We start from the raw sequence: 25,965 nt of genomic DNA, 5'->3' as shown, positions 1-25,965 counted from the left end.
AAGGCGTTGGCTAACACCTATAGCTGTACCTCCGTAGACTCTTGGACCAGATGGAGCATCATGTCGGAGCAAGTGATATTTCGGAAAGTAACAGTTCAAATGTGGTGCGAGGTACGTTTCGTTAAGTGCAAAGGCTGCAATTTGTTCTTCTTGAAGAAGTTGTGTAAAGAGCACATGGTGTGTTAAGACTGATCGAATGTTAAGAAAAAGTAAGTTATAAGCCATAATGATACGTATTATTCTAGCGTATGCAGAAGTACCCATATTAAACGTAGACTTCGAGTGGTTGAATTTGAAAGTGAACTGTAGGTCCGGAATATGTAGCATGAAGTTGTAGGTTAAACAGTAATTTGGCTGCATACATGATCTGATTCAGGATATGATTGCGATCAAAAGGATGGATATTTTGTAGAGAAATAGTGAGGAAGCGTAATAGGTCTTCAACAGTTATTGGATGGCGCAGCGAATTTGCTGGCGGTGTTGGAGTGTCAACAGAGCGTATGGGTACAACGAGTTCTGGCTTAGCTGGATCGGGTTTAGGTTTAGCTTTACTCTTTTAGCTATAGGTAGGGTGTCCCTCAGAACATCGAACGCAATGTGGTGGCTCCTTAAGATTAGGGCAGCTCTTTGTGGGATGGTCAAGTGAACAGTAGCCACATTTGATGGTGTTCGGACACTCAGATGTCGGATGGGAATTGTATTGTTGGCATTTCTCGCATCTAACAGGCAGAGGTGCTGGTGTGCGAGATGGTTCCACCTTGTAACGACGCCGGTATATATAGGCACCGTGGAGAAGCAGTTGGTCGATCAGTTGTTGTTGATCAGTAAGAATGCGGACTAAGTATGTTCGACCCTGGTTATTCTTGATACGGATACAACGCTTGACAGGTAGTCCTTCTTGGTGTAATTCGGAGTAAATTTCCTCATCAGTGAATTCAGGTTCCACTCCCCGTATGACGACAGATAACATTGGAGGACGCCGTGGTGGAGGTGGTGTTTTTCGTCCGCTGGAACTTAATGTTGATATTTTTGCTTTTAACCCAAAAATTTCGAAAGTAGCTTTGTTGCGGACATGTGTAGCGAAGTTCGGATTTGTCGATTTCAGAATGATACCCCGGCGCGTCTTGATGATTTCTCGTATTTCTGGAAGAGGAACATACTTTACTAGTTGTTGAAAGACAGCGCGCACTGTGTCATATTTTGGATCGAAATCAGTTAGTAGGAAGTTATAAATTGTTTCTTGGTGTAAAGTTGATTGATTTCCAGTGGAAGTGGATGCCCAATCCATATTGTTGCTGCCATTAGTAGCAGTAGGATCTGTTATTGGTGTAAGCCGTTGTTTCTTGGGATCTAAGGTTTGTTCGCCGTCAGAGAGGGATCTGGATCGAATTCGTTGTCCGGTAGTGACACAGTTTGCATAAGTGGTAGGAACAGTGGTGGTAGTTGGTACTAGCCGTGTAGTGCCGGTAACAATACGCGGTTGCGTTTTTTGGCGACCATGTGGGCCAATGTTCAATGGAGTCGATGGACCGGAAGCATTGCCAGAGTCCGCCATAGGGATGAGAGTTCTAGGGCCAAAGCCGAAGAGGAAGCACTAATAAAATCGGTATCCGGTGGAGGTGCCAAAGTCGTCAATTAGGTTCGGTGATATAGTCCTCCGAAGAGGAGAATATCAAAAACAAATCGTTAGCCCAAGAGAATTGCAAGATCGTCAACAGTAAAGTCAATTAGATAATTTAGCCTCCGTAGAGGCTTAAACCAATTCGACGGTTGTTTCCTTAATCCTCAGTGAGGCAAGTAATCCAACCGTATTTCAGAAGTTCGCGATGGGGATAGATAATTCAGTGACTCGCTTATTTTTCTCCGCCAGCTACGGATACCCTATTTTTTTACCTGGTTAGAGATTCCAGGTGGCCAATTATAAGTGCCCGAGCTCCAACATATAACTATGACTTTCAAATCTTTCACTTACGGTTATGTGTGATTTCACGTTTAACAGAGACAAACATTTTAAGTACGAGTACCTTAAATAAATCAGTTAACTAGATCTTTTTCATAAAGTTTATGATATAAAATTTTTGTTCAAAGCCTTTCTATTTTAATAAGTCTTCTCCAAAATCAATGCACATGAATTGTGCTTCCATCTTCCGAGTTCTTTTAAAATATATGTTGTGGAAATTTATGTTTGTGGTCAATCCTTTCGACAATGAGGTCTCGGAAACTACAGGCTCTAGAAAGATGACGTTTTCACTGATCGATTGGAAATTTTGCGTAGATTGTCCAGTTCGAATTGAATATTTTAAAAACATGACCGTTATTTTTTTATTACATTTTTTAGGGTACGCATGGAAGCGTTGAAATAAAAAAAAACTACAGCACCATATCCTACGCGTTATACATTCCAACACCACGCTGTTGTATATATGGGTTGCATATGTCTCAAGCCTTTATTTCATGGCCAAATAATAATGAAAAAGGAACGATAATCATTTCTCCAGTTTAACCAGTAAGATGAATCTTTATTTTTGGAATGATTTGCCCAATGAACACCATATATAACTGCGATTATAATTAATTGCGTATGTAATGTATTTGCTTATTACATACTGCATGCAAGAAGAAAGAAAACACTGGTCATGCATGAATTAGAAACTCCAACCGGAAGTGGGCTCAAATCTTGCAAACGGTGCGAAATATTGAGGTCCCCTTTATGATACGCCTTGCCGATTTTTTTTTAAATCAAGACTTTTTCCACTTGTATTTGTAAAGGGACATGTACAGATGTGAGGAATGAGAAGGATATTTATGCTCATATGCGAATGATGCGCTATGTAGAGAGTGCAGGTTCAGCTAGTACTGAAGTTAAAAAAATGAAAAGATTTTTTTGGACCCTCTATAAGGATGAATTGAATTATAAGAGATACTTTGGAAGGAAAAGAGGGGGAAAATATTGTGTCAGCTACTGGAAAATATGAAAATCGAACATTCGGATGCCTTAACAGAAACTAAGTAGGATTTGTCTTCATCACGATACATAGTAACATCCTTTCTTTGGGTAAAAACATTGGATTATGTTTGCGTTATATTGATATTTTAACAAAATATACACAGAAATATATAAAAAAGAATAGTTCCTATTTACCAATTTTTGTTGAACGAATATATGGAACGTGTTGAAAATAACGAACGAAAATATTATTATTTCTAGTAAGAGTGAAAGAACTTAGAAACAATTCCACAATGACGTTTCAGAAAAATTTATGACTCATACTAGGACTTAAGGATGACCCTTTTGTATTCATGAATTGTTTGAGAAACAGGCGAAATTTTCATACAGTAGAAATCAAGATTGTACATTGTGACGTCATGTTGTTAGTTTTTCCCCTGTGAAGGATGTCGTTTCAACTCTAACTTGTAAGAACGAGAGAAATTGACTATGTTAATGTTATTATACATCAGAAATATCAACATTGTAAATTATGATTTTTTTCTGAATTTCCTCGGAGGGATTCGAACCACGGACCCCTATCTCACGAAACGAATGCTCAAGCCTCTACCCTAGGACTGCTCTTTTAAGTAAGAGTCAAGAAACACTCGTGTATGTAACAAATTGCAAACGTTTACGATTCCAATATTTTATTAACGTTGAAATACTGATTTCGGCCATGATAAAATACTATACTCCAGAGAATTCAAGTTTAAATTTTTAAAAAGACTGAAAGTATCTCCGTAACTTATCTCTATTATATTCGGTTATTCTCGTTTTACAGTTATTTCCAGTAATCTTGAACGACAGGGACACGGTACATTGAGGACGTTTAATATTTCAAAGGCTCTCCCACCGGGAATCGAAACTGAGACTCCGCCTACTGAACTATCTGATGGGTGGGGTGCCTGGCTCATTCACAAGGCAAGTAATCTTGAGACGAACAACATCGTGTTCGTGGGTTTTCTCGGGACACTCCCACTTTCTCATTCCACCAATTAGTCCATCATAATTCACTTGCTTTAATCAGTCTTTCTGAACCTAACAGGCATAATCGTGGGACAGTAAACGTAAAGATTATATTTTCAAGCTGCTAACCCAAACGAATTCGAATCGAAAAACAGTTGTATTTTCTACTGCTCATTGTGTTTTCACAAAAAATATATATATATATAAAGAAAAAAACATTGAGAATCGTAATTCCATTCAAAAATGAATCAGCAGACTCATAATACCTTAACCTAAAATGAAACAATTACATATCGTTTGCACCTTTTCCAAAATATATATGGATATTCTCAAAAGTGACAATATAGTGTCTGTTTTCGAACAAAACTGAACCAAATTACGGTTCGTTTTCTGAAATAAACGGACACATTCTGTTTCAAGTTTAAACCGAACCCAAACCAGTTAACCCAGAGATGGCGTGGGTCAATGAAAAATTGACCCACGACCCACTGACCAGCACCCACCGTGACACACGACCCACTGACCCACCACTCACCGTGACCTACTCTGACACACCACCCACTAAGACCCACTCCGACCCACCATCCATCATGAACCACTGACCCACCAAAACAGCTATAATACTTGCTGAAGTTTGTTTATTATATGGAGCGCTTAGAACACAGGGCAATTAACGCATAAAGTTGTGAGAAAAATAGACATAAAATTTGTAATGTAAGCTTATGTACGTTGGTGTACTTACATTTATTTCATCCTTTTTTCCACTGAAAAGTATCGATAATAAACAAGGAAATAATTAGATCATGATAATTTAATTGAAATTCATCGTAATTTTACCCATGACAAACACTTTACTATTTTATATCGTAAAGGTCAGATCCATCGTTATTGTAACAGAGCGGTGCTTGAGCGATTGACCGTAGAAATTCAAACTCCGATTAGTTAGAATTTCACAACCTGGTTGTATTACAAGTGTAAACTCTAGTCGGTAGAGAAGAGGACGTGGGTCATGTGCCAGAGTTGATAACGATGTGTTTTGGTGGGTCAGTGTCAATTAGCGTCAACTTTCTCATGCTTGGTGTGACGTCGAGATGAAATTGTTGGCAATCGATTGATCAAACGTTGTTCTGACGATCACAGCCGTGTAAAGGTTGATTTCCATTCAATCCTTCGTTGCGTGCTTTGCTTGAAAATTTATCTTGCCGAAAGTAAGTTGTTTTATTCTGTTGCCACTTAAAAACAAGAATTCAAAAATTTTAAAAAATCAAAATAACAAGATTTTTAATGATGTATTCCCGTACTGACTAAAGGCCCTCCAGCAGTTTGTAGAAAACATCTTTTCTTTAGACAGAACGGGAATTCGCGTTCTGCCTAATCTTTCAAGACGAGGAATTCTGTCCAGGGAGGGATTTCTTCAAGAGAATTTTTCTTTGGTAATTGTAACAGATTCTGTAAGAAGAATAACTATTTCTTTAAGTTTTATCATAAATTTTAGATGTTATTCTACTTCTTCTTCTCGAAAAAAAAAATACTAAATACAGTTCTGTCATTAACAGTGTTATTCACATCTATTTCAGTAAATATGAATGTGATTAAAGAAAGATAAAAAGCTATCTGCAGAGAAATGGAAAATTGATTGAAGTTGAAGATAAAACAAACTTACTTCGGTTCAGCATCAAGTCATTTAACAACAAGATTTTATTCAGTTTTCCAGTAGTTCACCTCCAACATGCTAAGGCTCGCAGTCAGGGAGGGCTTTAGGATTTTAATTTTGGGTAGGCTCGCTCCCTCGCGTATGGTTACATATGCGTATTTGATTGATTAATGACAATAGGAAATTACTTTTACAGTGCTGGTTGATGCTGTTTATTAAATAATTATTTACCATTAATATATAAAATGGAAAATATATTTACTCTTTATTGTATCTTTTAGTGTTTATATATTTTTCAAAATTTTTGGATAGGCCCGTGCCTACCAGGCCTACCCGCTAAAACCGCCATTGTTCACAGTACGTAAAAGATGCCACACTTCACATCTCTTCAGACGTTAGAGATGAACTACTGAAAAAGTGAATAAAATCTTGATGTGAAATAATTTGATACTATACCGAATTAAGTTTATTTTATGTTCGTTTCGGTTACAATGTCAAACGGCTTTCTTGTAACTAAGTCAATCAATTTTCCATTTGCCAGCAGGTATTTTTTTTTCAATCACATTCATCTTTACCAAAGTAGATGTGAGTAACACTGCTGATAAAGAACTGTATCCTGGTCATTTTTCCGAGAAGAACAACAAGAATAACATCTAAAATTTATGATGAAACTTGATGAAATAGTTATTCTTTTTACAGCCTCTGTTAGAGTTACCAAACAGATTATTACGAATGCAGGACAAAATTCAAGAGGACAAATCCCAAGGAAAATTCAGACAAAACGGACTAAATTCAAGCGACAGAATCATAGGCGCAGATTAATGAAAGAATGATTTTTTTCTTCAACTGTTATGCATCTAAAATGTTATCTGAAATTCTTCACTTTACAGAAATACTTTTTTTTTAAGTGCTGAAAACCCATTAAAAGACGTAAGACTTTTATACTAAGTATATATTTCACATTTTGATCTTTGCTTTAAAAAAATCTTGATCAGTATTTCAGAATTAAAATAAATATTTATACAATACTCAAAATGAAAGACCGCTGCATGCTACCACACAAGAGCGACATTTTAAAAATCAAATAGCATCACAGTTACATTTCGTAATTAAAATGAATGGTCTTACTGTAATATGCTAAATGTATTTCAAATGCATTAAAAGTATAATAAATAGGAATACCCAGAACTTCTCATATGGGTATGTGTGAAAGTAATTAAAGCTAATCTGCCATTTTATTAGAAAATTTTTACGTTTTATTGAATTTTCTGCATTTTAAAAGAAAGAAAAAGTTATATCAGCTGAAAAAATACAGATAACATTTTAGAATATATGACAATTGAAGGGAAAAATAATCATATAGGGTGTGTCCTGGTACATCCAATATATACTCCTGTATTTTTTCCCCTTGGATTTTGTATTCGTCAGAATTTTTCTTGTATTTTGAACGCTTGGATTTAGTTCCTATTTTATCCTACAGCCCTCGTTACCACAGCCATTTTATACATGATCTGCATTCAAACACGCAAGCTTTTCAGTGCTGCATTTCCCTAAACATTTCCTCCTTGCATAGAATTCCCTGTCTCCAAAGATTAGGCGGAACAGGAATTTCCGTTCTGCCTAAAAGTAAGATTATTTAAAATATTTTCTACAGAGTCCTGGAGGGCTTTAGGCAGAACGAGAATGAATCTTTTTAATATTGCTTCCCCCTAGTTGGGGGAGTGTAAGGAATTCATTTCGGGGGTGTCTGAAAATTTTAGGAGGGTACTGGGGGGGGAGTAGATAAATCACTGTGTGCATAGGTGGATCACCACCCGGCAGTCAGTACATATTTTAGCTCATTCCCTTAACTATTGCGCAATGAAACGTTACATATTATAATTATTGTTCTATAAGATAGAGTTACGTTTCAGCTACAATACAAGTCACTGATTCATTTGATTGCGGCTTCTGATATCGAAAAAGGTAACAAATAAAAGAAAATAATTGATTCATTTTACAATGAGCACACAAGATGGCACTTGCTGTTAGATCTTACTAGAAGTGCTCAGTTTTATGAAATATTCATTTGTATGCATAAAGTATTTTAAAGTAGCTGTCTTATTACGAAACAAATATATTATTTGACCGTTTTTCGTATTATGTTTTACATTTTATTTCAATATTAATTTACATATAAGGAAATAGATTTTGAGAAGAAACTTGCGCAGAACTACATAATGCGTTGTTGCCAAATTTGTACGTTTACTGTGGTAGTCACAATAAGAAGATTCCTGGATTCTAGCGTTGCAGTTCGAGAAGCGGAACTTAACTGTGAATTGCGATAAGGCCGAAAATTAATTTCTCCAGTAAGTATCCAAGCAGAATTCCATGATTACTTCCTTTATTATCTGACATCAGTAAACACTCGACACTATCTGGCAACGCCGCACTATTCAAGCAGTGTTTAGCATAGCACCGAGAGCACCTAGTGATCCACCTTAACTAAACATTGTGCTACAAAATTGTAGACGTTTTCAACATGTAGATTTACTTTGAATTAAATATTGTTCTATCAAACAGACAACTTTCTAAATATGCAGATTTTCTGGTACTTAAACATTGATCAACAAAAGAAGCTACTTTTTAATAATGTAGATTTATTTGTAACTAAACGTTGTTCTACTCATCTGTAGTAGGATCAACCAAGAAGTTAAATTACTGGCAATAATCACAAACAAAGGATTTCCACGTTTTTGGATCAGTGCCTGCATATAGCTCGTGTGCCCATTTAAGACATCGCATACATCGTATCCATAGTTCACCACCTTTGTCAAGTTTATACGGCTGTGAACAAAACATTGAAGATTTTGGATGCCTTAAGAAACCCCATTTTCTTTCCCTTGACAGCAGCAACAGTCTGGAACATAGCCCCAGAATCCCACTTCTTCCTCCGATCGATTTCTGTCAAATCTAATAACCGAAGAATGACATCAGCAATACCGTTCCCTAATATCTAATATCCGATATTTGGAACCTCTGTACTATCCGATATTTGGCAACGTAGGTCGTGTGGCAACTTTCAACTATATACATTATGTAAACAGAAACAAACTACCAAAACATCATATAATTTAAGACTACTCTTCTTAGCCTATATTATAAGTATAGCATGAATATGATTAGCTTATCTTTATGGACGACATAACGCAATCAACTGTAGTACTGGGAATATTTCATAAGGTCAAAATCACAAAACACTTCACCACATAAATAAACATGTTGTGAAAGATATCATAATTTAAGTGTGTAATGGCCCACCTATTATTGTTCAGTGACGATAGGCCACTAGGCTGCAGCACCTCGCACGGAATATTTCTCGGTATCCGATATTAGGAAACCATCCGATATTCGGCACCTTGAGCCTACTATAATTCCTGAAGATTTGATAGTTCAAGTATTGAAACATCTGAGTATTCAAATATCTGAATATAATAAAACGTATGTCATCGCCGATCAATTGCCATTAAACATCCTAAAGTAAAAAAAAAAAAAAAAAAAAGTGCCCGACGTGGACTTGAAACAAGAACCTCCAGATTACTGGTCAAGCGCCTTGACCACTCAACCGCAACAACTATGCGTTAAACAATTCGTCTTTAGTCTGGTTACGTTAGGTTTCTTTGCCTCCGCTTGCAAAGTTGTATGTTATATTTCTTCGATTGAAAACGTCTTTCGTATTTCTTTTATGATGATATAAGTGAATAATCTGCGGCAAAGTTTATATTAATAACTTGAATTGTTCTTAAACCTTTGGTTCACAAGTTTGTTTCTTCTCCACACGAAACTACAGAGATGACAGATTTAATTCTTATACTTTGCATTTGCTTCAAAGCAGTCGCCATTACCTGGTGAAAGACTTATATCCGTCAGATACAATGAAAATTTTGGAAATGCACGTTTATTCTCGAATCAGTATCAAGTATGGGAGAGTGGGGCAAGGAAAATAAGTGGGTTACAAACGTTTATTGACTTTGTTGACCTGATATTTAACGTCGTATAAACGGCTATCCAACATTGCTTACGGAAAGGTGCAATTGCTTAAACAAGTTTGACGACATTAGAATGTTAAAAAATCATTTTCTGGGGCAAGAGTGATATATTTTAAACTCATTTAGTATATAATAATTCATTGAATACACCTGTATTTTACATAGACCTATGTCCGTAATAGAGCAGGATAGATAGCATGAAAATCTAAATTTGTCCAAAACTGGATATCCCCTTTTTTCCCACTGTAAGTGATGACGATACCCCCTTCTTCCATTTTTGAAGATTTTTTAAACGGCTATAGCAGGCTAACCGTAAACCTTTTCCTCCTTTTTGATATATTGAGTGAAACTACTCAGTGTGCTCTACAAGATGGCATGAAAATCTAAATTTTGCTCAAAAGTGGACATTCCCCTCTTTTTCCCCTCTGTACGCGCCTTTGGCGTGGGAGACCCGGGTTCGATTCCCGGCGGGAGCTCATGTGGTTCGTATTCCACTTTAATCAGTGGGTCCACGTCTCATATAACCTCGCTGCTGAACGGGACGTTAAACTCAAACCCAACTCAACTCTTTTTCCCTTGGTCTCTTCAAATATGTTTGAAGTTCCGAGAGTCTATCGCGAACCGAATTTATGAACCCCGTTGAGTATTCCCCGTTTTAAACATAGTTTACATGATAACTGACCCAAGTTCAAGATAGTTCGCTTTCAGGCTAGTAGAAATAATAGAAATTTATGTTTAAGTAAATTTTCTTTATAAAGTTTGAAACTTTATTTTTCCGTAGAGCGTTCACCTCTGGTGCTTGGGGTCCCGGGTTCGATCCCAACCCCCGCTAAGTGAACTTTGTGGTGGACAAACACCGTGTGCGTGGGTGTTCTCGGGGTTCTCCCGTTTCCTCCCACATACTTCATTCCGCCATTTCATTCATTACTCATCATCATCGTCTCCTTTAGCCTAACCGGCATAAGCGTGGGACGTAAAACTCAAAAGATTTCATTTCATTTTTTTATTTTTCCACATTTTGCTATCCTCGACTTATTGGGATTTTATTGTTATTTATTTGAATTACAAACGTAACACTTACATATTTGTCTGTTACTTCGCACTCATGCTGAGTTCAAGAATAATCATTCGTTCTTTAAATGCTTGGAAACAAAGTAAAAGAGTTAGTACATCAGCTATTAATAAATCCTGAAATTCTAAAGTGTATTAACAAAGTATTCGATTTTCCCTTCATAATTTATACACAAGTGTTATAAAGAACAATCCTTAATCAAAAACCTACTCCGGAGTTCTCTTGTCCTTGAAACAATATGAAATAAAATCTTTGAGTTTTACGTCCCACGAGTATGCCGGCTAGACTAAGGGAAAAAGTGGTGATGAGAAATGAAGGAAATGGTGGAATAAAGAAAGTAGGAGGAAATGGGAGAACCCCGAGGAAACCCACACACACGGTGCCAGGCGCGAAACCAGCCACAGAGGTTTGGGGAGGGCCATGAATATGTTAGGGGGGTCAAGTCATCAAAAATTCTCTAACAAATATCTAAATTGTGTTTTTTGTATTAATAATAGCATTTTGTATTGAGGTCTGGAGGGGCCACGAAAAGTTTAGGGGTCAGGCCCCTTATCTCCTTCTGGTTGCGGGCCTGGTTTATACACCGCAACTTTCACTTAACGCTATCTGGGATCGAACCAGGGACCCCAGCACCAGATTTGAACTCTCTACCACTGAGCCACCGCGGCCCTTGAAACAATATGAGTCATTTCTTTTCCCGCGAGAAGCAAAACATATTGATCTTTCGATTCTGTTCTTTCCTGCTATGAAGCATACAGCAGAAATCCACCCAATTTCCTTCCCTCTCACTAGTCGGAAGTTCGTAGAAAAAGAAAGGCTTCCCAGTCATGAAAAATTTGTGATTACATTGTACATAAGTGCAGGCTTTTATAGGACTGTTTTGTAACAGTGGCATAAACTAGAAAAGTCCAAGACAAAACACCTAATCAGAAGGCAATATAATGGATTTTGACTTACGGTATGTTGCCATATCCCTCATGCAAGGGCACCGATTTCTCTGTAAATTTGGGGGGGGGGGGCATTCAGATGCAGAAAGCATATATGAGTATTTTAAGACAAATTGCATTCAAATGATGCCAAATATTGTAAATTTACAAATACAATGAGGAGGCCCACATGAGCTTTCGGTTGCCCGGGCTCCCTCGGCCCCCCAGGATCGGCGCCCTTGCCCTCATGGACATCAATCAGAATTGCAGAATCAAAATTAATGAACCAAAATTTGAGTTAGGTCTTTCCTCATTCGTAGGAATAAATGTTAATAATTACTTGTTTAAAAATATTTTTCTTCATATTAATTGAAAAGACACGTGTCTTTGTAACTACATTATATAACCTTATAGACATGAAAGAGTCATAGTTGGCGCAAAAGAATTTATTCATGTTCAATATGGAATTTTCATGTACATTAGTGCTCCCCAAATAGATGAGATCAGCTTTGCTACTTTTAATCACTTGTAAGAGCACAGGAACTCAACTATTTCAAGAGTAGATACTATCTACAGACCGATTTTCAATGGCGTTACTTCAGGTTTTCCTGGTGGAAAGACTCTCCGATACACAAAGTTTCACGTTTTCCATTAGTATATTATTATGCTATTGATTAAAATGTATATACATCTCGAATTCAGAGTAGTTTCCCTCTGTTCTTCCCAAATGATACTCTTGCCTACTTTTCAAAACTACTAGTCTTATAATACCGGTACTACTGTAAATATTTTCAAAATAAAATATTTTACAATTGTATACATCATAAAATCAAGACAAATTAGATGTATCGGCACTAGTATTTAGAAATTACTTCTACTATTATTTTTAATATTTCTACTTCACGATATTTTACGACTTGTAAAAAAAAATTACAAGACTGGTAGTTTTGAGAAAAAGAACCCGGCCGGAATTAGATAATAATCGGGAAGATTTTTTTTTTCATTTTCCAGTTGAGATATGAATAAGCCTATTTCCAAGAAACAAGGATTTACTCTTTTTTTGGACCTTAAATATCTCTTCAATAACTCCCGGTCCTATTTTTAATGTAATACGAAACATGAAGCACTCCATGACTGCGAGGACTATATGTATACAGGTAGTTAAAGTCGATATCCATTATTTTTTATAGACAACGCACTCTTTCAATATATACAGTTTTATGGGCAAGTGTATGGGAGTAAAAAAATTTAAAATGAATATTAGATTAGTTATTTTTTTCCTACTTCTCCAGTAAGTAAAACTTTCTCCCGATTTTTCGCAGGCTCTTAAGTATTGAGTTGAAAATCACTGGAAAATAGTACCAACATCGAAAAACATGTTGCGAATAGATGTAATCTAATTTCGCTTCGGGAAAAAATTGTTGAACTAATTGTTTCGTGTGCATTACACACATGAGACACCAGTTTCATCATATTCGCTCACTATTGTTTATTCTTCATTACAATAGTAAGCCTGTGTCCTGTACTCCAGTGCCCGGTAGCTTCATAATTTTTGCCTAGTGCGCACTTGGTTATGTCTGGTTGTTGTGATACGTTTGATTGGTAGTCTGCGTTTGTAGTAGATGATCAGCTGTAAATACATGTATATTCTCGAAATCACAAAATAATTTGGTGTAGTTTTATACAAAGGAAGGCAAATTATTGTCATTTGTCATCAAAATCTACAGAAAAATGTCTCAAGCTGACTGGGAAACTGTTACAATTTTGCGGAAGAAGCCACCGAAGGCGTCAGCAATGAAGACTGAACAGGTAAATCGCAAAAAAAGCTAGGTGTGTAAAATCTGCCATGATTAAACGTCAGTAAAATTGAATTAATCCAAATCCTTCAGTAGATAATTGACACGCGAATTTGAGATATTGCGTAATGTAATGAGACTACACTTTGTTATTTCTTCCTCTGTACTCAGCAAAGCAAAAGCGAAAGTAGTTCATGACGACGACCGTATCATAGTGCGATCATGGAGCAGGTAATGTGATAAGTGCGAAACTGATTTATTTTCGTATAATCAGAACAATTTATGTATGTTAATTACACGCAAGTGTATGTAGAGTCTTATATAGGAAACTAAGTACTTAAAAACAACAGAAGAACTCAAATAAGTTTGTTGTTAAGTTGGATTCCTTGCACATCAGTTTCGATGCAACATGTTACATGTTTTTGTTTGGGATTAAGAAAACACATATTGCTATTTTCACAATTGGCTTGAAAATTTATCAGAAAAGTAATAGGATTTTCTAGGATCTTTAGAGTAAATTACAAACTATGTCATTTTAAAAGAGAAATTTGATGTAAATGTTTTTATTTGGCGTTTCAAAACTGTAATGGACACTTAAGTGTGAAACAGTCTAAATGTGTGCAGGAGTAAATCGCAATTCAACTGGAGCTAACAACTTATATGCGAAAGAATCTCAACTGTTGTTAGTAAGTACTCAGTAGAGATGCAGTTATTATTCCTATATATATATTAGTGAATTGCCGTAGTAATGTTTGAAGTAATCCTAAACCAATTAAGAACAACTGAATGTTCATTATACGAGGATACCGTAATGTGTTCCGTAGGAAAATATGACTATTTCATTTTCAGTTGATTGTACACAATACAAGAGCTTACTGACCAGGGCATATATCGGACAGATGGGAGCCAACATTTATTACCAAAAAATGTTACTTCCTGGTAAATTTTCAGTACTTTTTCTAAAACTATGGTTAATTTTAGTTAAGTTACATTAGGATACGCCAGGTCCGACATAACCCCTGACCAGGTGGCACAGTTGAATGACTAGTATTTACTAGTTACTACTTGACCAAAAAGATATAAAAGCAGGTGCAGGTGAAAATTTGGTATGTGGCGGTGACTCTGGGCGGTTTACTTTACAAAGCTCGTTCCTTACACGATCTGAGAACAAACCGTCGTATTAGCAAATGTTGAAGCGAAGTAATCTTCCTTTATGTACATACCCACCTTCACTAATGCACCTGCTTCCTACGTACTTCAACCTCTGCTGTTTTGCACACTCTCCCCTGACAGATTAGGTACTTATGTATACCTTGTAGTGACTATCTGTATAATCCTGCAGACGGTTATCCTTTAGTTTCTCCCCCAATCTTTCAAATAGGGCCTATAAAATCTCCAGTGTTCACAAAATATAGCTGAGTGAGCGAAGGAGGGTCGTTGTTTTCTACCTTTATCACAATTTAGACAGAAACAAGGTAGTTGGTTCTAGAGCCTGAAACGAGTTGGAGATTCTAAATGCCATTCTTGCAGACAAGCGTCGTCGGCTTATTTTCTATACATTTGAGCCACATATGAATTCATGATTTGTGTATTTCTTTGATCAGGAGATACACTCGTAGTGCTTAATAAATTATTTTGGTTGGACTTTACAGTGCCCGCTCCAGCTGGTATCTTTACGCCTCCATATATTACACTCGATTAGTTTTAACAAAATGAGTAGTACAAACTTCCCTAACTCTGAGTAAACCCGACACTAGTCTACTCTACCTTACTTTACCTTTTTAAAACTGTCCTAATTATCGACGAGCATCTTGAGCATGTATTAAAGTTTACCCTTTATTTCTTGTGGGAGAGCTGCATTCCTTGTTGCCCTTGGCGCAGATTAACTTTAGGAGAGCTTAACCGTTATGGGGATAAATATAGGGTCAGGATATATGCCGTAAAAACTATAGTGCAGAAAGCATCAAGCACCCGTGTTGCCACATAAACCACGAATTTCATCCAACCGAGTCGGCTCAGGGGCGTAGAAGATGGGCCCTCGTAGTGGTGGGGTCCCTAGTTAATAAGCGCGACAGCGGCAATGAGTATACTCGTAATCAAGGAAATTGCTAATGAATAATATTAAATTTAAGTGATACACTGGAACAACAAAACGATGATATCCAGAAACTTTGGGGTGATATCTTACTTCTGTAAATTTTCCGTTTTTTTAGTAATTGTGGCTCACATCTTGGGCAGTTAACCCGCGTTGTCAATTATGGCCTCTCTATTTCAACTGTGCTTCTTCTGGCGCTACTGTCGATGTGTGTTTTCCTGTACCTCCCTCAGAAGAGGAGGGACAAGTTGCTGCGGCCGAGATTTTTCAATTGTTGGATGCGGGAGCGTTGCCACAATAAATTATTTCACACACTTTGCTGTGCTTTGTCTTATTACCCATTTTAAGTAGGTACATATTCAATGAATAATTCCTGAAAGTATGGCGTTTCTCGTCCTTCCCTAAATGGGAAGTACGACTCCTTAACTATAACCTTTCCTTCGTCAGAGGCTGGCGGGGATGGTGAGGCCGAAGTATATTTCGCATATTTTCCGTGGGCACACCTGAGATAGATAGGCTCTAATATGTAATGATTCAGAGCCGCTAATATTGTTACTTAGTAATAGTAAAGCTTACAGGAGCTGTAAAATATTAATTAAGGGCAAAAGTTAGGATACCTGTTATATATACAGTACTCTCACCATGTCACATAGAATGTGATAATTTTCTGCGACCATACAAAAAATTGACAAAAATGTTCTGTTCTCAAAGTCGATTGCGGCACACAGGTTCGTAAAGATAGAGTTGAAATAACATTTCATTTATTCTAAATTGCCGGCAAATTTTTCTTTTTTGCGCGTCGATAGATTTTCAACATTGTTTATGAGAACAGATATAATTTGGATCAATACAATGTTTATGATGATTGATAATATCATCAAGATATATTCCACTTTGGATTTGCGCAGTATTGTAAGCTGGCCATCAGGGTTGGCTGGTTTAAACCAGCTGGTTTTTTCAAAAAAACCAACTGGTTTAAACCAAAAACCGAAAAATGTTCGTAAAAGTGTAACTATTCGTAAAATCTTTATGAACACACAGTTGTGGGTTATCACGTTTCACTCCCATATATTATTCGTACTATATTCAGACTTAAATTCCCCATTCATTACTCAGAGAGATTATATTACAAAAGCAACCTTTTTTATGTAACTTTATGGATGTTTCTTTTGTGATTTTTTAATAATTTGTTATTATTGTTATGCAACCAAAGGAAAATTCTAAACATTGTTTCGTTTTAATAATGTTTACTATTGATAAAATACATCGAAATGTCGTACTTTTCTGGGAGGGGGGCCATACAAACCCCACGAGAGGCAATTATTGAAATCACAAGAATCTTTGGTAACTATTTATGTATAAATGAGTCAGAGCCAAAGTGGACTCAAATAATTCGTACCTTCATTCATTTTTCTTACTGATATGCAAAGTAAGTCGTTATATTTCTTTAACTTGGACTAATAAAAGTCGTAGTGAACTGACTTGGACTAAATTACTTCTTCTGTACTCTGTAGTACTTTGAAATTGTCCATATGTAATTCTGTATAATGGTTCCACTTGTGCAATTGTTTATCTTTTTGTCCTTCTGAAATGACTGTTGACGATTATATTAACAAATATGTAAAGATCAGTCCAACGTATTTTTATCAGGAATCCTTCGTGAGTGAGTCGGCAGACGTATCGCATTTGTGCTAATTAGTCTCTGTTTCGAGTTCAAATGGAGGACAATTTCTCTTGGATGTAAGCCGAGAAGCGGTTTGGATTCCGCTTTAAGCTTATGTGACCCCTTCCAGCATAACCCGGTTTTTGCATACTAAAACCAAGGTGAAACAAGCTTATTTCTGTTCATATGTGATATAAATACATAGAGCAAATTATTGAAAACGAAAAAACCTGGTTTAAACCCAAAAAACCGAGTTTAAACCAAAAAAACCTGTTTTTTGGTTTATTCAATAAGAACCATGGCTTTTGCCAAGCCTGTTGGCCATCCATCTGAAATTGTATGGTTTTTCGGAAGTGTACGCTCAAAAAATAAATAAATTAATTAAATGTAAAAAATTAATAAATAAATATTAGTAAATAATAGTCTCCCTCTTCTTGTCTGGAACTTGGACAAGGAAACATTTCCCACTACCTATCTGGCTTCTGTCGAAAACCGATGCTCTTCCCATCATAACCCCCATATGATATTTTTTGTGGCTAACTTATTTTAATCAATTTCGACAATAACGAATAACGATTTCCGTTTGTGACGCAAAGTTGGTTGTTAACAGGATGCAATACTTCGTAGCCCTGAAATTACTGTATTCTAATTGGTGATGTTTGTTTGCACGATTATGAACCAACTAGCGTTGCAAAATGTTACGCAGCGTTAGTAATTTGGGTGCAAATTAAGAATAGGGGGACTTGTTTTTTCTTTCTTTCTTCTGTTTTAATTAAATGTAGGATCTGTTAATTCATAAATATTTATGTAGGCGTACAATTTGCAAGTCTTGTGTGAACATAGAAACGAATTAAAAAGAGTGATTCACTACCGTACAATTGTAATGCAAACGTGACTTGTAGTGATCACGTTGGTGCATATTTTTCCGCACTGGTTTTCCTTTATATACTCTTACTCCCCTTCGCTGGCACGGCTTCTTATGAATGCGCTTCCGCGCGGACTCTTTAGCTGAACCGGAATATATGCAATGTAAGCTTGTAGTAATCACTTAGAACACGTTGGTGCGTGTTTCTCACACGAGTAGTCGTTTAATAGCATAGAAATTCGTAGGTACATTATTTATGACCAAGGATCGAGAAACTGTGCTTCTAACCTAGGCACTGTTCTGAAAACCAGTTGCTACTATCACATAAATCTAAGTTGATACCAGGATTGAAAGAAAAGATTTGTAAAGAGAACAAAACGTGTTTAAAACATGAAAAAGTTTTTTTTTTTCATGTGTGTTTTAAAACGTTTTAGACATTTTGAACAATTTACAACATGATTTTAAACATATTTCAAGATCGTGTAATAACATATTTATTAAGACTTTTTTGCTCTTGCAACCGATCTTTTCATTAATTTTATTCTCGTTAAGACTACAGTGTGTTGGATACAGAATATTTCAATATAGATAGTAATTCTCAGCTTATTTCATATCACGATCCTCTTTTTGTACATAAATTAACAAATGAAGATCAATTTATCTGAAAAGTCGAAGTTTGCGAATTTTTTTCGAGCACTTCCGGTTCGAATTTTAAAATTCTGTTTTCACGGTTGGTAAGACCTGGTTACCCGCTTTCCGAAAAAAAAAAAATGTATCGCTTCTGTGCGCAACCGTTTTGTCGCAAAAAATTCCAGAAATTGTAAAATTTTCAAAAATCGCCATTTTTGGGCGCCATTTCCTCGAAAACACCATCTTTTAAAATTCTGAAATTTTATCAGATGGTTCAACTTTACATGAATAATAAACACACCAAATACCATTCTCGACCAATGCTTCATGAATTAACTGCAGCCTTTTAAACTTAGCGAAGTTTCGTTAACTTTGATGTGACAGTTAGCAACACTGGGAACAATAAAAGTGCAATGATTTGATGATGTTTGTGGTTCACATTCATTAAATGAAGAATAAAAGGTTTTCTTGACTGTTTTTTTTCATTATTTTGATCAAGAAGGCTCTCTGAAATAGTAAAATGGGCCTCCCCCTACTCCTTCGTTTTCTTAAACCGAAATAATCTGAGGTAGAAATTACGATTACGAAACACACAAATTTTAAGTTTACTTGAAATGGCCATCCAATAAATTCTGATGATCTACAAAAAGCCTCAACTATTACCTCAATGATGATTTGGAATGCTCCAGACAAAGTCTTAATTAAGTGCGATGTCATTACAGTGATCGAAAAAGGACAAAAAGTTTAAAAAAAAAATCGAAACGTTTTCTTACGCGTTCCAAAGAAATTTACTGACTTTTTAAACAGAACAATCCCAACATAAGAATGGGTCACTCGGAATTTTACAGAAATCGACTAAAGTGAGTCAGTCCGCAACCTGCGAGGGAAGTGTGTGTATTGTGCAAATTTTAAGTTAGCTGCTACTGCGTTGCTACAAATCAAAGGTGCAGCCTGTATTGAAGCTGTCATGAGTGACTTATTTCCTTTAGTAGTATGATCCGTAGAAAATGACAACTGTTTTCTTCAAGAATGTGGTGAATGTCCTGGAGTGGAAGGAATAAGTGTGGACTCTTTAATTATTGATCCTGATGAAAATGAAAGTGTTACGTATGTCATATGGGAAAACAATAATCTCGTTAAAAAAAACTGACACTTTCTGTTTTCGTATCGTACATTGCTTGTTTAACTGTAAGAATTGTAATTCATAACTACATCAAGAATTAATTGCTACCGAAAAGCATCGTATAAAATTTCAAGATACAAATTCTATTTTACTTCATATGGACTTCGCTGAAAACTGGACTGTTATTCTGCAAAGTGAAATTCAGAGTTATCACCGGAATATGAAACAACTGACAGTTTTGTTGTAATAAACGACGATAAAACACACGATTCGGCTCATGCACTCATAGCCATAGACAAGATTCTAAAAATACTCGAAGAAAAGCGAAAATATACTTTATAGAAAAAGGTTTGAATACAAGAAAATAAGTGTCTACAATTTCCCAAACCGTGTCAGTGATTTCTGATGGGGCTGCATCGCACTTTAAAAATCGATTTCAGATGTTCGAGATGCAGACAGGTCCAATAAAGCAGTTGTGTTGCAGTGAAACCGGCCATGCATGGTCTCTGCGACGGTATTGAGGGAGGGGGGAGGTGTAAAGAATGTGGCAAAGCGACATAACCTTAGGCAAATACAGATACACAGTACTAAAACCGCAGAAGAAAAAAGATGAAATGAAATCTTTAAGTTTTACGTCCCACGATTATGCCGGTTAGGCTAAAGAAGACTGTGATTATGAGAAATAAATGAAATGCAGAAAGTGGGAGGAAACGGGATAACCCCGAGAAAACCCACGAGCACGGTGTTTATCCACCACAAAGCCCAAACGGCGCGATCTGGGATCGAACCAGGGACCCCAAGCACCGGAGGTGAATGCTCTACCACTGAGCCACCGCGCCCCCACTAAAACCGCAGAAGAATTCGTGAGTATAATGCAAGTACAAACTCCGGGTATTACTCTCGTTTTGTTGCCTGGAACTGAATTCGACGACTTCCGGAAGAAAAAAAAGGGGAAGTATGCGACCGGTAACTGGTATTCAACGAAGTCATCTTTGGCTTTCGGAAAATGACAAAGTTTTTATTGCAGTAACGGGTCACCATTAACTAACTTCATGCTTCCCCCAAAATCGAACTTCTGCAATTCGAAGTGTAGATTTAAGAAATCTGCAAAAAGGAACTTTTGTTACATACATATGTGTATGATAACCAGTGGTGCGTAGCAGAAATATTATGAATAAATCCTGAATTACGTGAAGTTGAAGTGCTGTTTATGCTTCCACATGGACCTTCAGCATTTGTGACTATAGACAATGTGCTACGCAGGGGCGGATCCAGGACGGATAGGGATGCGTTCGAGTCGAGTCGAGACAGGATTTTCCTGACAAAATTCGAGTCGAGACATCACTTTTACAGCACATTTTCGAGTCGAGACAGTCTCAAATCTTCTCTCATGCGCATCCCTAAGGACGGACTTCTGGAAGGGGGGGGGGGGTATACTGCTACTTAGAGCTACGAGCTCCAAACTCTGAGATCGGTTTTATTTATATATAAAATAAAGAAGTTTCTTCCCCTAGATCCACTCCTGGACAAGTTGTGAGTGAGCCAACACCTATTGGAGCACCTGCACGGTTACATGCTATTAGACACCAATCAAGCAAATGATTGGTCCATGTAAAAAATAAAAGAATAAAAAAAGTCAGTGAAATATTGTTTCCGAAGACCATTTTAAGTAAGTGAACTTGAAATTTGTGTGTTTCGTAATCGTAATTTCCACCTCAGATTATTTCGGTTTAAGAAAACGGAGGAGTAGGAGGAGGCTCATTTTACTATTTCAGAGAGCCTTCTTGATCAAAATAATAATAATAAAAAAAAAAAAAAACAGTCAAGAAAACCTTTTATTCTTCATTTAATGAATGTGAACCACAAACATCATCAAATCATTGCACTTTTATTGTTCCCAGTGTTGCTAACTGTCACATCAAAGTTAACGAAACTTTCCTAACTTTAAAAGGCTGCAGTTAATTCATGAAGCATTGGTCGAGAATGGTATTTGGTGTGTTTATTATTCATGTAAAGTTGAACCATCTGACAAAATTTCAGAATTTTAAAAGATGGTGTTTTCGAGAAAATGGCGCCCAAAAATGGTGATTTTTGAAAATTTTACAATTTCTCGAATTTTTTGCGACAAAACGGTTGCGCACAGAAGCGATACAAATTTTTTTTTCGGAAAGCGGGTAACCAGGTCTTACCAACCGTGAAAACAGAATTTTAAAATTCGAACCGGAAGTGCTCGAAAAAAATTCGCAAACTTCGACTTTTCCGATAAATTGATGTTCATTTGTTAATTTATGTACAAAAAGATACGCATGCGCAAACCAAACTATAATAAAATATAGTTTATTTATATCCCTGTGTACATACCACAACAAGAATTATAACTCTACCTGTCTCCATAGCCGAATGGTGAGGCTCCGAAGTTGACTATTTTCCATGTCTTCTACAATTCATAAATTGTACACCCCGTCTTTGATGGCCCATTACTTGGCGGGAAAATTTTTTTCGACAAAACAAAAAAATATGGGTCTCTTAAAAACATGTCTAGTTGCTATAAAAAAAAAAGTTTCAACAATATCTGAGATGGTGATGGTACAATTTTATATTTTTTTGCCTGAGTTGAAATGGAAGGCACCTGATGTAGTTGCTTTTCTACGCTTCTCTGGTTTGCAATTTTTAAACCCTGTCTCACAAAAGCATGAAAACTAGACGTCGCATCAGTTTTTAGTACACTCGCAAGTTTCAAGATAGACCTACGTGGTGTACTCTTAGATATGCTGAAGTTTAACTTATTGCGTCAACCTTCCGCTGGATTGTTTGTTCTGTGTCTTTGACCATTGCAGTTCTGTATTTCTCTGAATGTTTGGAATGTCCATCCATTGTTCAATAATCGTTTAACTCATCGATTTTCTGGCCAGACGGACAGTAATCCATGACGATTAACCAACCTTCATCGATCTTGCTTGATGATATTAATGCTAAGGCACTATACATACGAACACGATGACGTACATCTTCACTGTGGAGGTATCCTTCGACGAGAGCTTTGAAGTTTTCACCAGATGCTGTGGTTAAAAGGGTAATAGCAGCCAGAAATATGTGAATTAGGAAACGCTGTACACAAAGCATTGATTGCAGCAAGCTCAAAATTCACTGTCAGTACTCGAGATTCGTTCTGGCCAAACCACATTTTTAAGAAATGTAAACAGTTCTTTGTATGCTTGTTCTATTTTATCTGTCATCAATGCATACGCGACTAGTATAACCAATGTCATCATGTGTGGTTCCTATATCTGCATGTATGGTGTACAATTGGGAAAAATACTTCACTGTGTATTGGGAAAAATACTTCACTGTGAAAAATACAGCTAGTACTGTATTAATTCAATTGTTCGTATTTATTTTAACTTGTTTGCTCTGTTTCTGTTCTTGCTTAGTTGACATTTGTTTTGTCCTCCCACCTCCTATAGTGAAAGGGTTCCAGGATGAGTCACATGATTGACAGGTGGACCGTTTAATAATGCACCACACCTGTAGAATGATTAATCTGATAAGGAAGACAGTGCGAAATTGCTCGATAATGAGCACCGTGTGAAACTGCACTGTGAGAAATTGCACGGAATCTATGAAAGTCTAGTCCACACCCTTTCACGTGGTTTTTGTTTCATTTATTTCGTACCCTTGGCTACGAAGATACTACGTTTGCTGAGCAAAAGTGAACCTTTCTGAAAATGAACTTGGATCCCTTGTGCTCTGAACGCCTCATATCTAAAAATATTTTATAAAAACTGAGTTGGAGCCAAATTTATCCTGCAACCCAAGTTTGTTCGAAGCGCATAAAATTAGTTTGTTTAGTTTGGTTGATTATAGTCTTGCATCAGTAGCAAGGCCATATGAGACAGGGCTTTTTTTTGTTTAAAGTGTAATCCGAACCACTAATTTTGAAATTTTACGTCGGATCGTAGTCAAAATCTACACAGCAAATTCGGACGTCTCGTGCCTACCCTCAAAATTTAACCGAAAATTTAGAAAACCGAAAATTGCGCGCTGTAGCGTGGTGCATACATAGACAGACGAACAAATTGAGATCAAATTATCTCAGACATGATGTTACAATAAGTATCACACTTTAATGGTTAGTTACGCGGGCGACTGCCATACCTTGGGCTTTCTCGCCTGGCCCCTTCATACAAGCTATGCCAAGGTGTAAAGTTTAAAAAAAAAATTAGAACTGAGGGGGGAAAGAGGAATGAAATAGTTTTCATAATATAATGGAAAAGATAGTGTTGATACAAAATCAGTTCTTACCTGAAGTTTCCAGTTGCGTCTCAACCACATCACTGGCGTTAGAATCATCAGAAGCAATTTTCGTATCAACACTTTTCCATTTGTTTGAGTTTCCAGCTTTTTCACAGCATTACATTTTTCATAATGATTCTTCATTTTTGAACTAAACCAACCTTTTCTTTCTTACACGTTTAGCAGCGAGCTCGTATGGTCATTTTCTTATCTGATGGAGTTTGAATTACTGTAATAAATTCGCTCCAAATGATGTCCTTTTTTCTTCACGAAAACTCATGTTAAACGATTCCAAGTTGTACGGAGAATGAGAACCAACAAAAATTTGTTTCCATGATAATTATTTTATTTATTTTTTAATGTCAGTTCTACAACTAGTTCAACCTTCGACTACGACACTTTCTCGCAAGTTAACTGAGAAGCATTTAAACAATACATGTTAAAAAATAAGGGGTAAAAGAGACAAAATAAATTGCAGATCACCACATTGAAGTGCTGTAGCCACGAGAAATCAAAACATTCACATGGGAAGAAAATAAGTCTTCTGAATGGGGAGCACTTTTGACAATTTTCTTTCTCTGGAAGATTTTCTTACAAAAATAAAATAAAATAAAAATAAACATATGTTTCGAACAAGTCTTAAAAAATACACGTGTTTAAAACACACACAAAATTTGTTGTAAACAAAATCAATTGTTTAAAACAAGTTTTAATCATTTGTTTTAAACAAAACAATCCTGGTTAATACATAGGACTACATGTTTTAGTCTTAAACTATGGTTACTGTTATAAAAAGTACAAACGCCTTAATCTACAAGAGGGTCATTCCATATGAAATCATCGAATTTGAAACTAAAATGTGCATCATATGTTTTAAATTTTCTTCAAATTTTGTACATGTGTTGTGGTATCCTAACATAACACACCTGTCAAATTTTACAGCTCTACCTCAAAGGGGACTGCTGTAAGAGCCATTCGAAATTTGGGGGTTTTGTGCAAAAAGCACATAAGTCCTCCTTCGACTTAAAGTACTGAAACCGCTAGATCTCTGAAGATATTGAAGCTATTTGAAAATGGTTTTCACTAAAATATTCTTAGAATTTGTAGCATTTAAAACATTGTACTTGTAAACTCTTCAAGTGGGGTTAAGCAAATGAATTTTGCCATCCAAGAGAAAAAAGAAGAAAAAATAATGTCAAAATTTGGCATTTATTTCTGAAAAAGGCCCACCTAACACCAATCTCAAATTTTCAAAATAAGTAACTCTGGTGTTCCTCTTTAACATATTAAAAAATTAGGAGGGTGTTTTTTGGTATGTTGAAGAAAAACAAATTACGACACAATGTAAGTTGACGGCTTACTTAAGCACTTTTTGCACAAACCCCCAAATTTCCAATGACTGTATCCAATTTTCCGTGTTGAAAATGTTTATAATTGTCAAGACTGAGGTAATTGAATAAGTGAATTGTGCCAGAAATCTGAAACTTCAAGTACCATTGCTGAAAGGACTCAGATTCTGCCAATAGTTCCAAAATCATGGACGACTATGAAAACTGTTAAAACATTTCAAACAACCGAGTATCACGTTCGTAAAGCTCAGAAGATCAGTAAGAAACATGGATATTAGCCAAACCTGTTTCTAAAAAGGGACATAATATTCCTGCAAACATCTTTAGTCACAATGATAAAGCTGGATTCAGTGTCAGTGTCAGTAAGTATATAAATTTCACCATCAAAGAGAAAACAGAAGAAAAAATAATGTCAATTTTTTAAAATTATTTCTGAAAAAGGTCCACCTAACATGAACCTCAAATTTTCAAAATAAATAGCTCTGGTATTCTTGTTTATTATATTAAAAAACTTGG

At 36.3% G+C, this 25,965-nt stretch overlaps 1 protein-coding gene across 3 annotated transcripts in view; it reads left to right on the top strand.

The window, feature by feature from the left end:
- The first annotated feature begins 13,188 nt into the window (after window positions 1-13,188).
- mbf1 (multiprotein bridging factor 1) overlaps window positions 13,189-25,965 on the top strand; it is a 75,478-nt gene continuing 62,701 nt past the window's right edge. The window contains exon 1 of one of the 3 annotated variants that reach the window (XM_081764661.1): window positions 13,189-13,444. In XM_081764661.1, coding sequence (XP_081620787.1) covers window positions 13,367-13,444 — 78 coding nt within the window. In that variant the 5' untranslated portion in view covers window positions 13,189-13,366. Of the gene's footprint in view, window positions 13,445-13,489; window positions 13,663-14,030; window positions 14,118-25,965 lie in introns of those variants that run through there. The other 2 variants (XM_081764664.1, XM_081764662.1) reach the window with 2 other exon arrangements.

The sequence above is a fragment of the Thermobia domestica genome, chromosome 7 (genome assembly GCF_964235325.1).
Source record: "Thermobia domestica chromosome 7, izTheDome1.hap1.1, whole genome shotgun sequence".
NCBI lineage: Eukaryota > Metazoa > Arthropoda > Insecta > Zygentoma > Lepismatidae > Thermobia > Thermobia domestica.
This window is presented reverse-complemented; position numbering and strand designations above follow the sequence as displayed.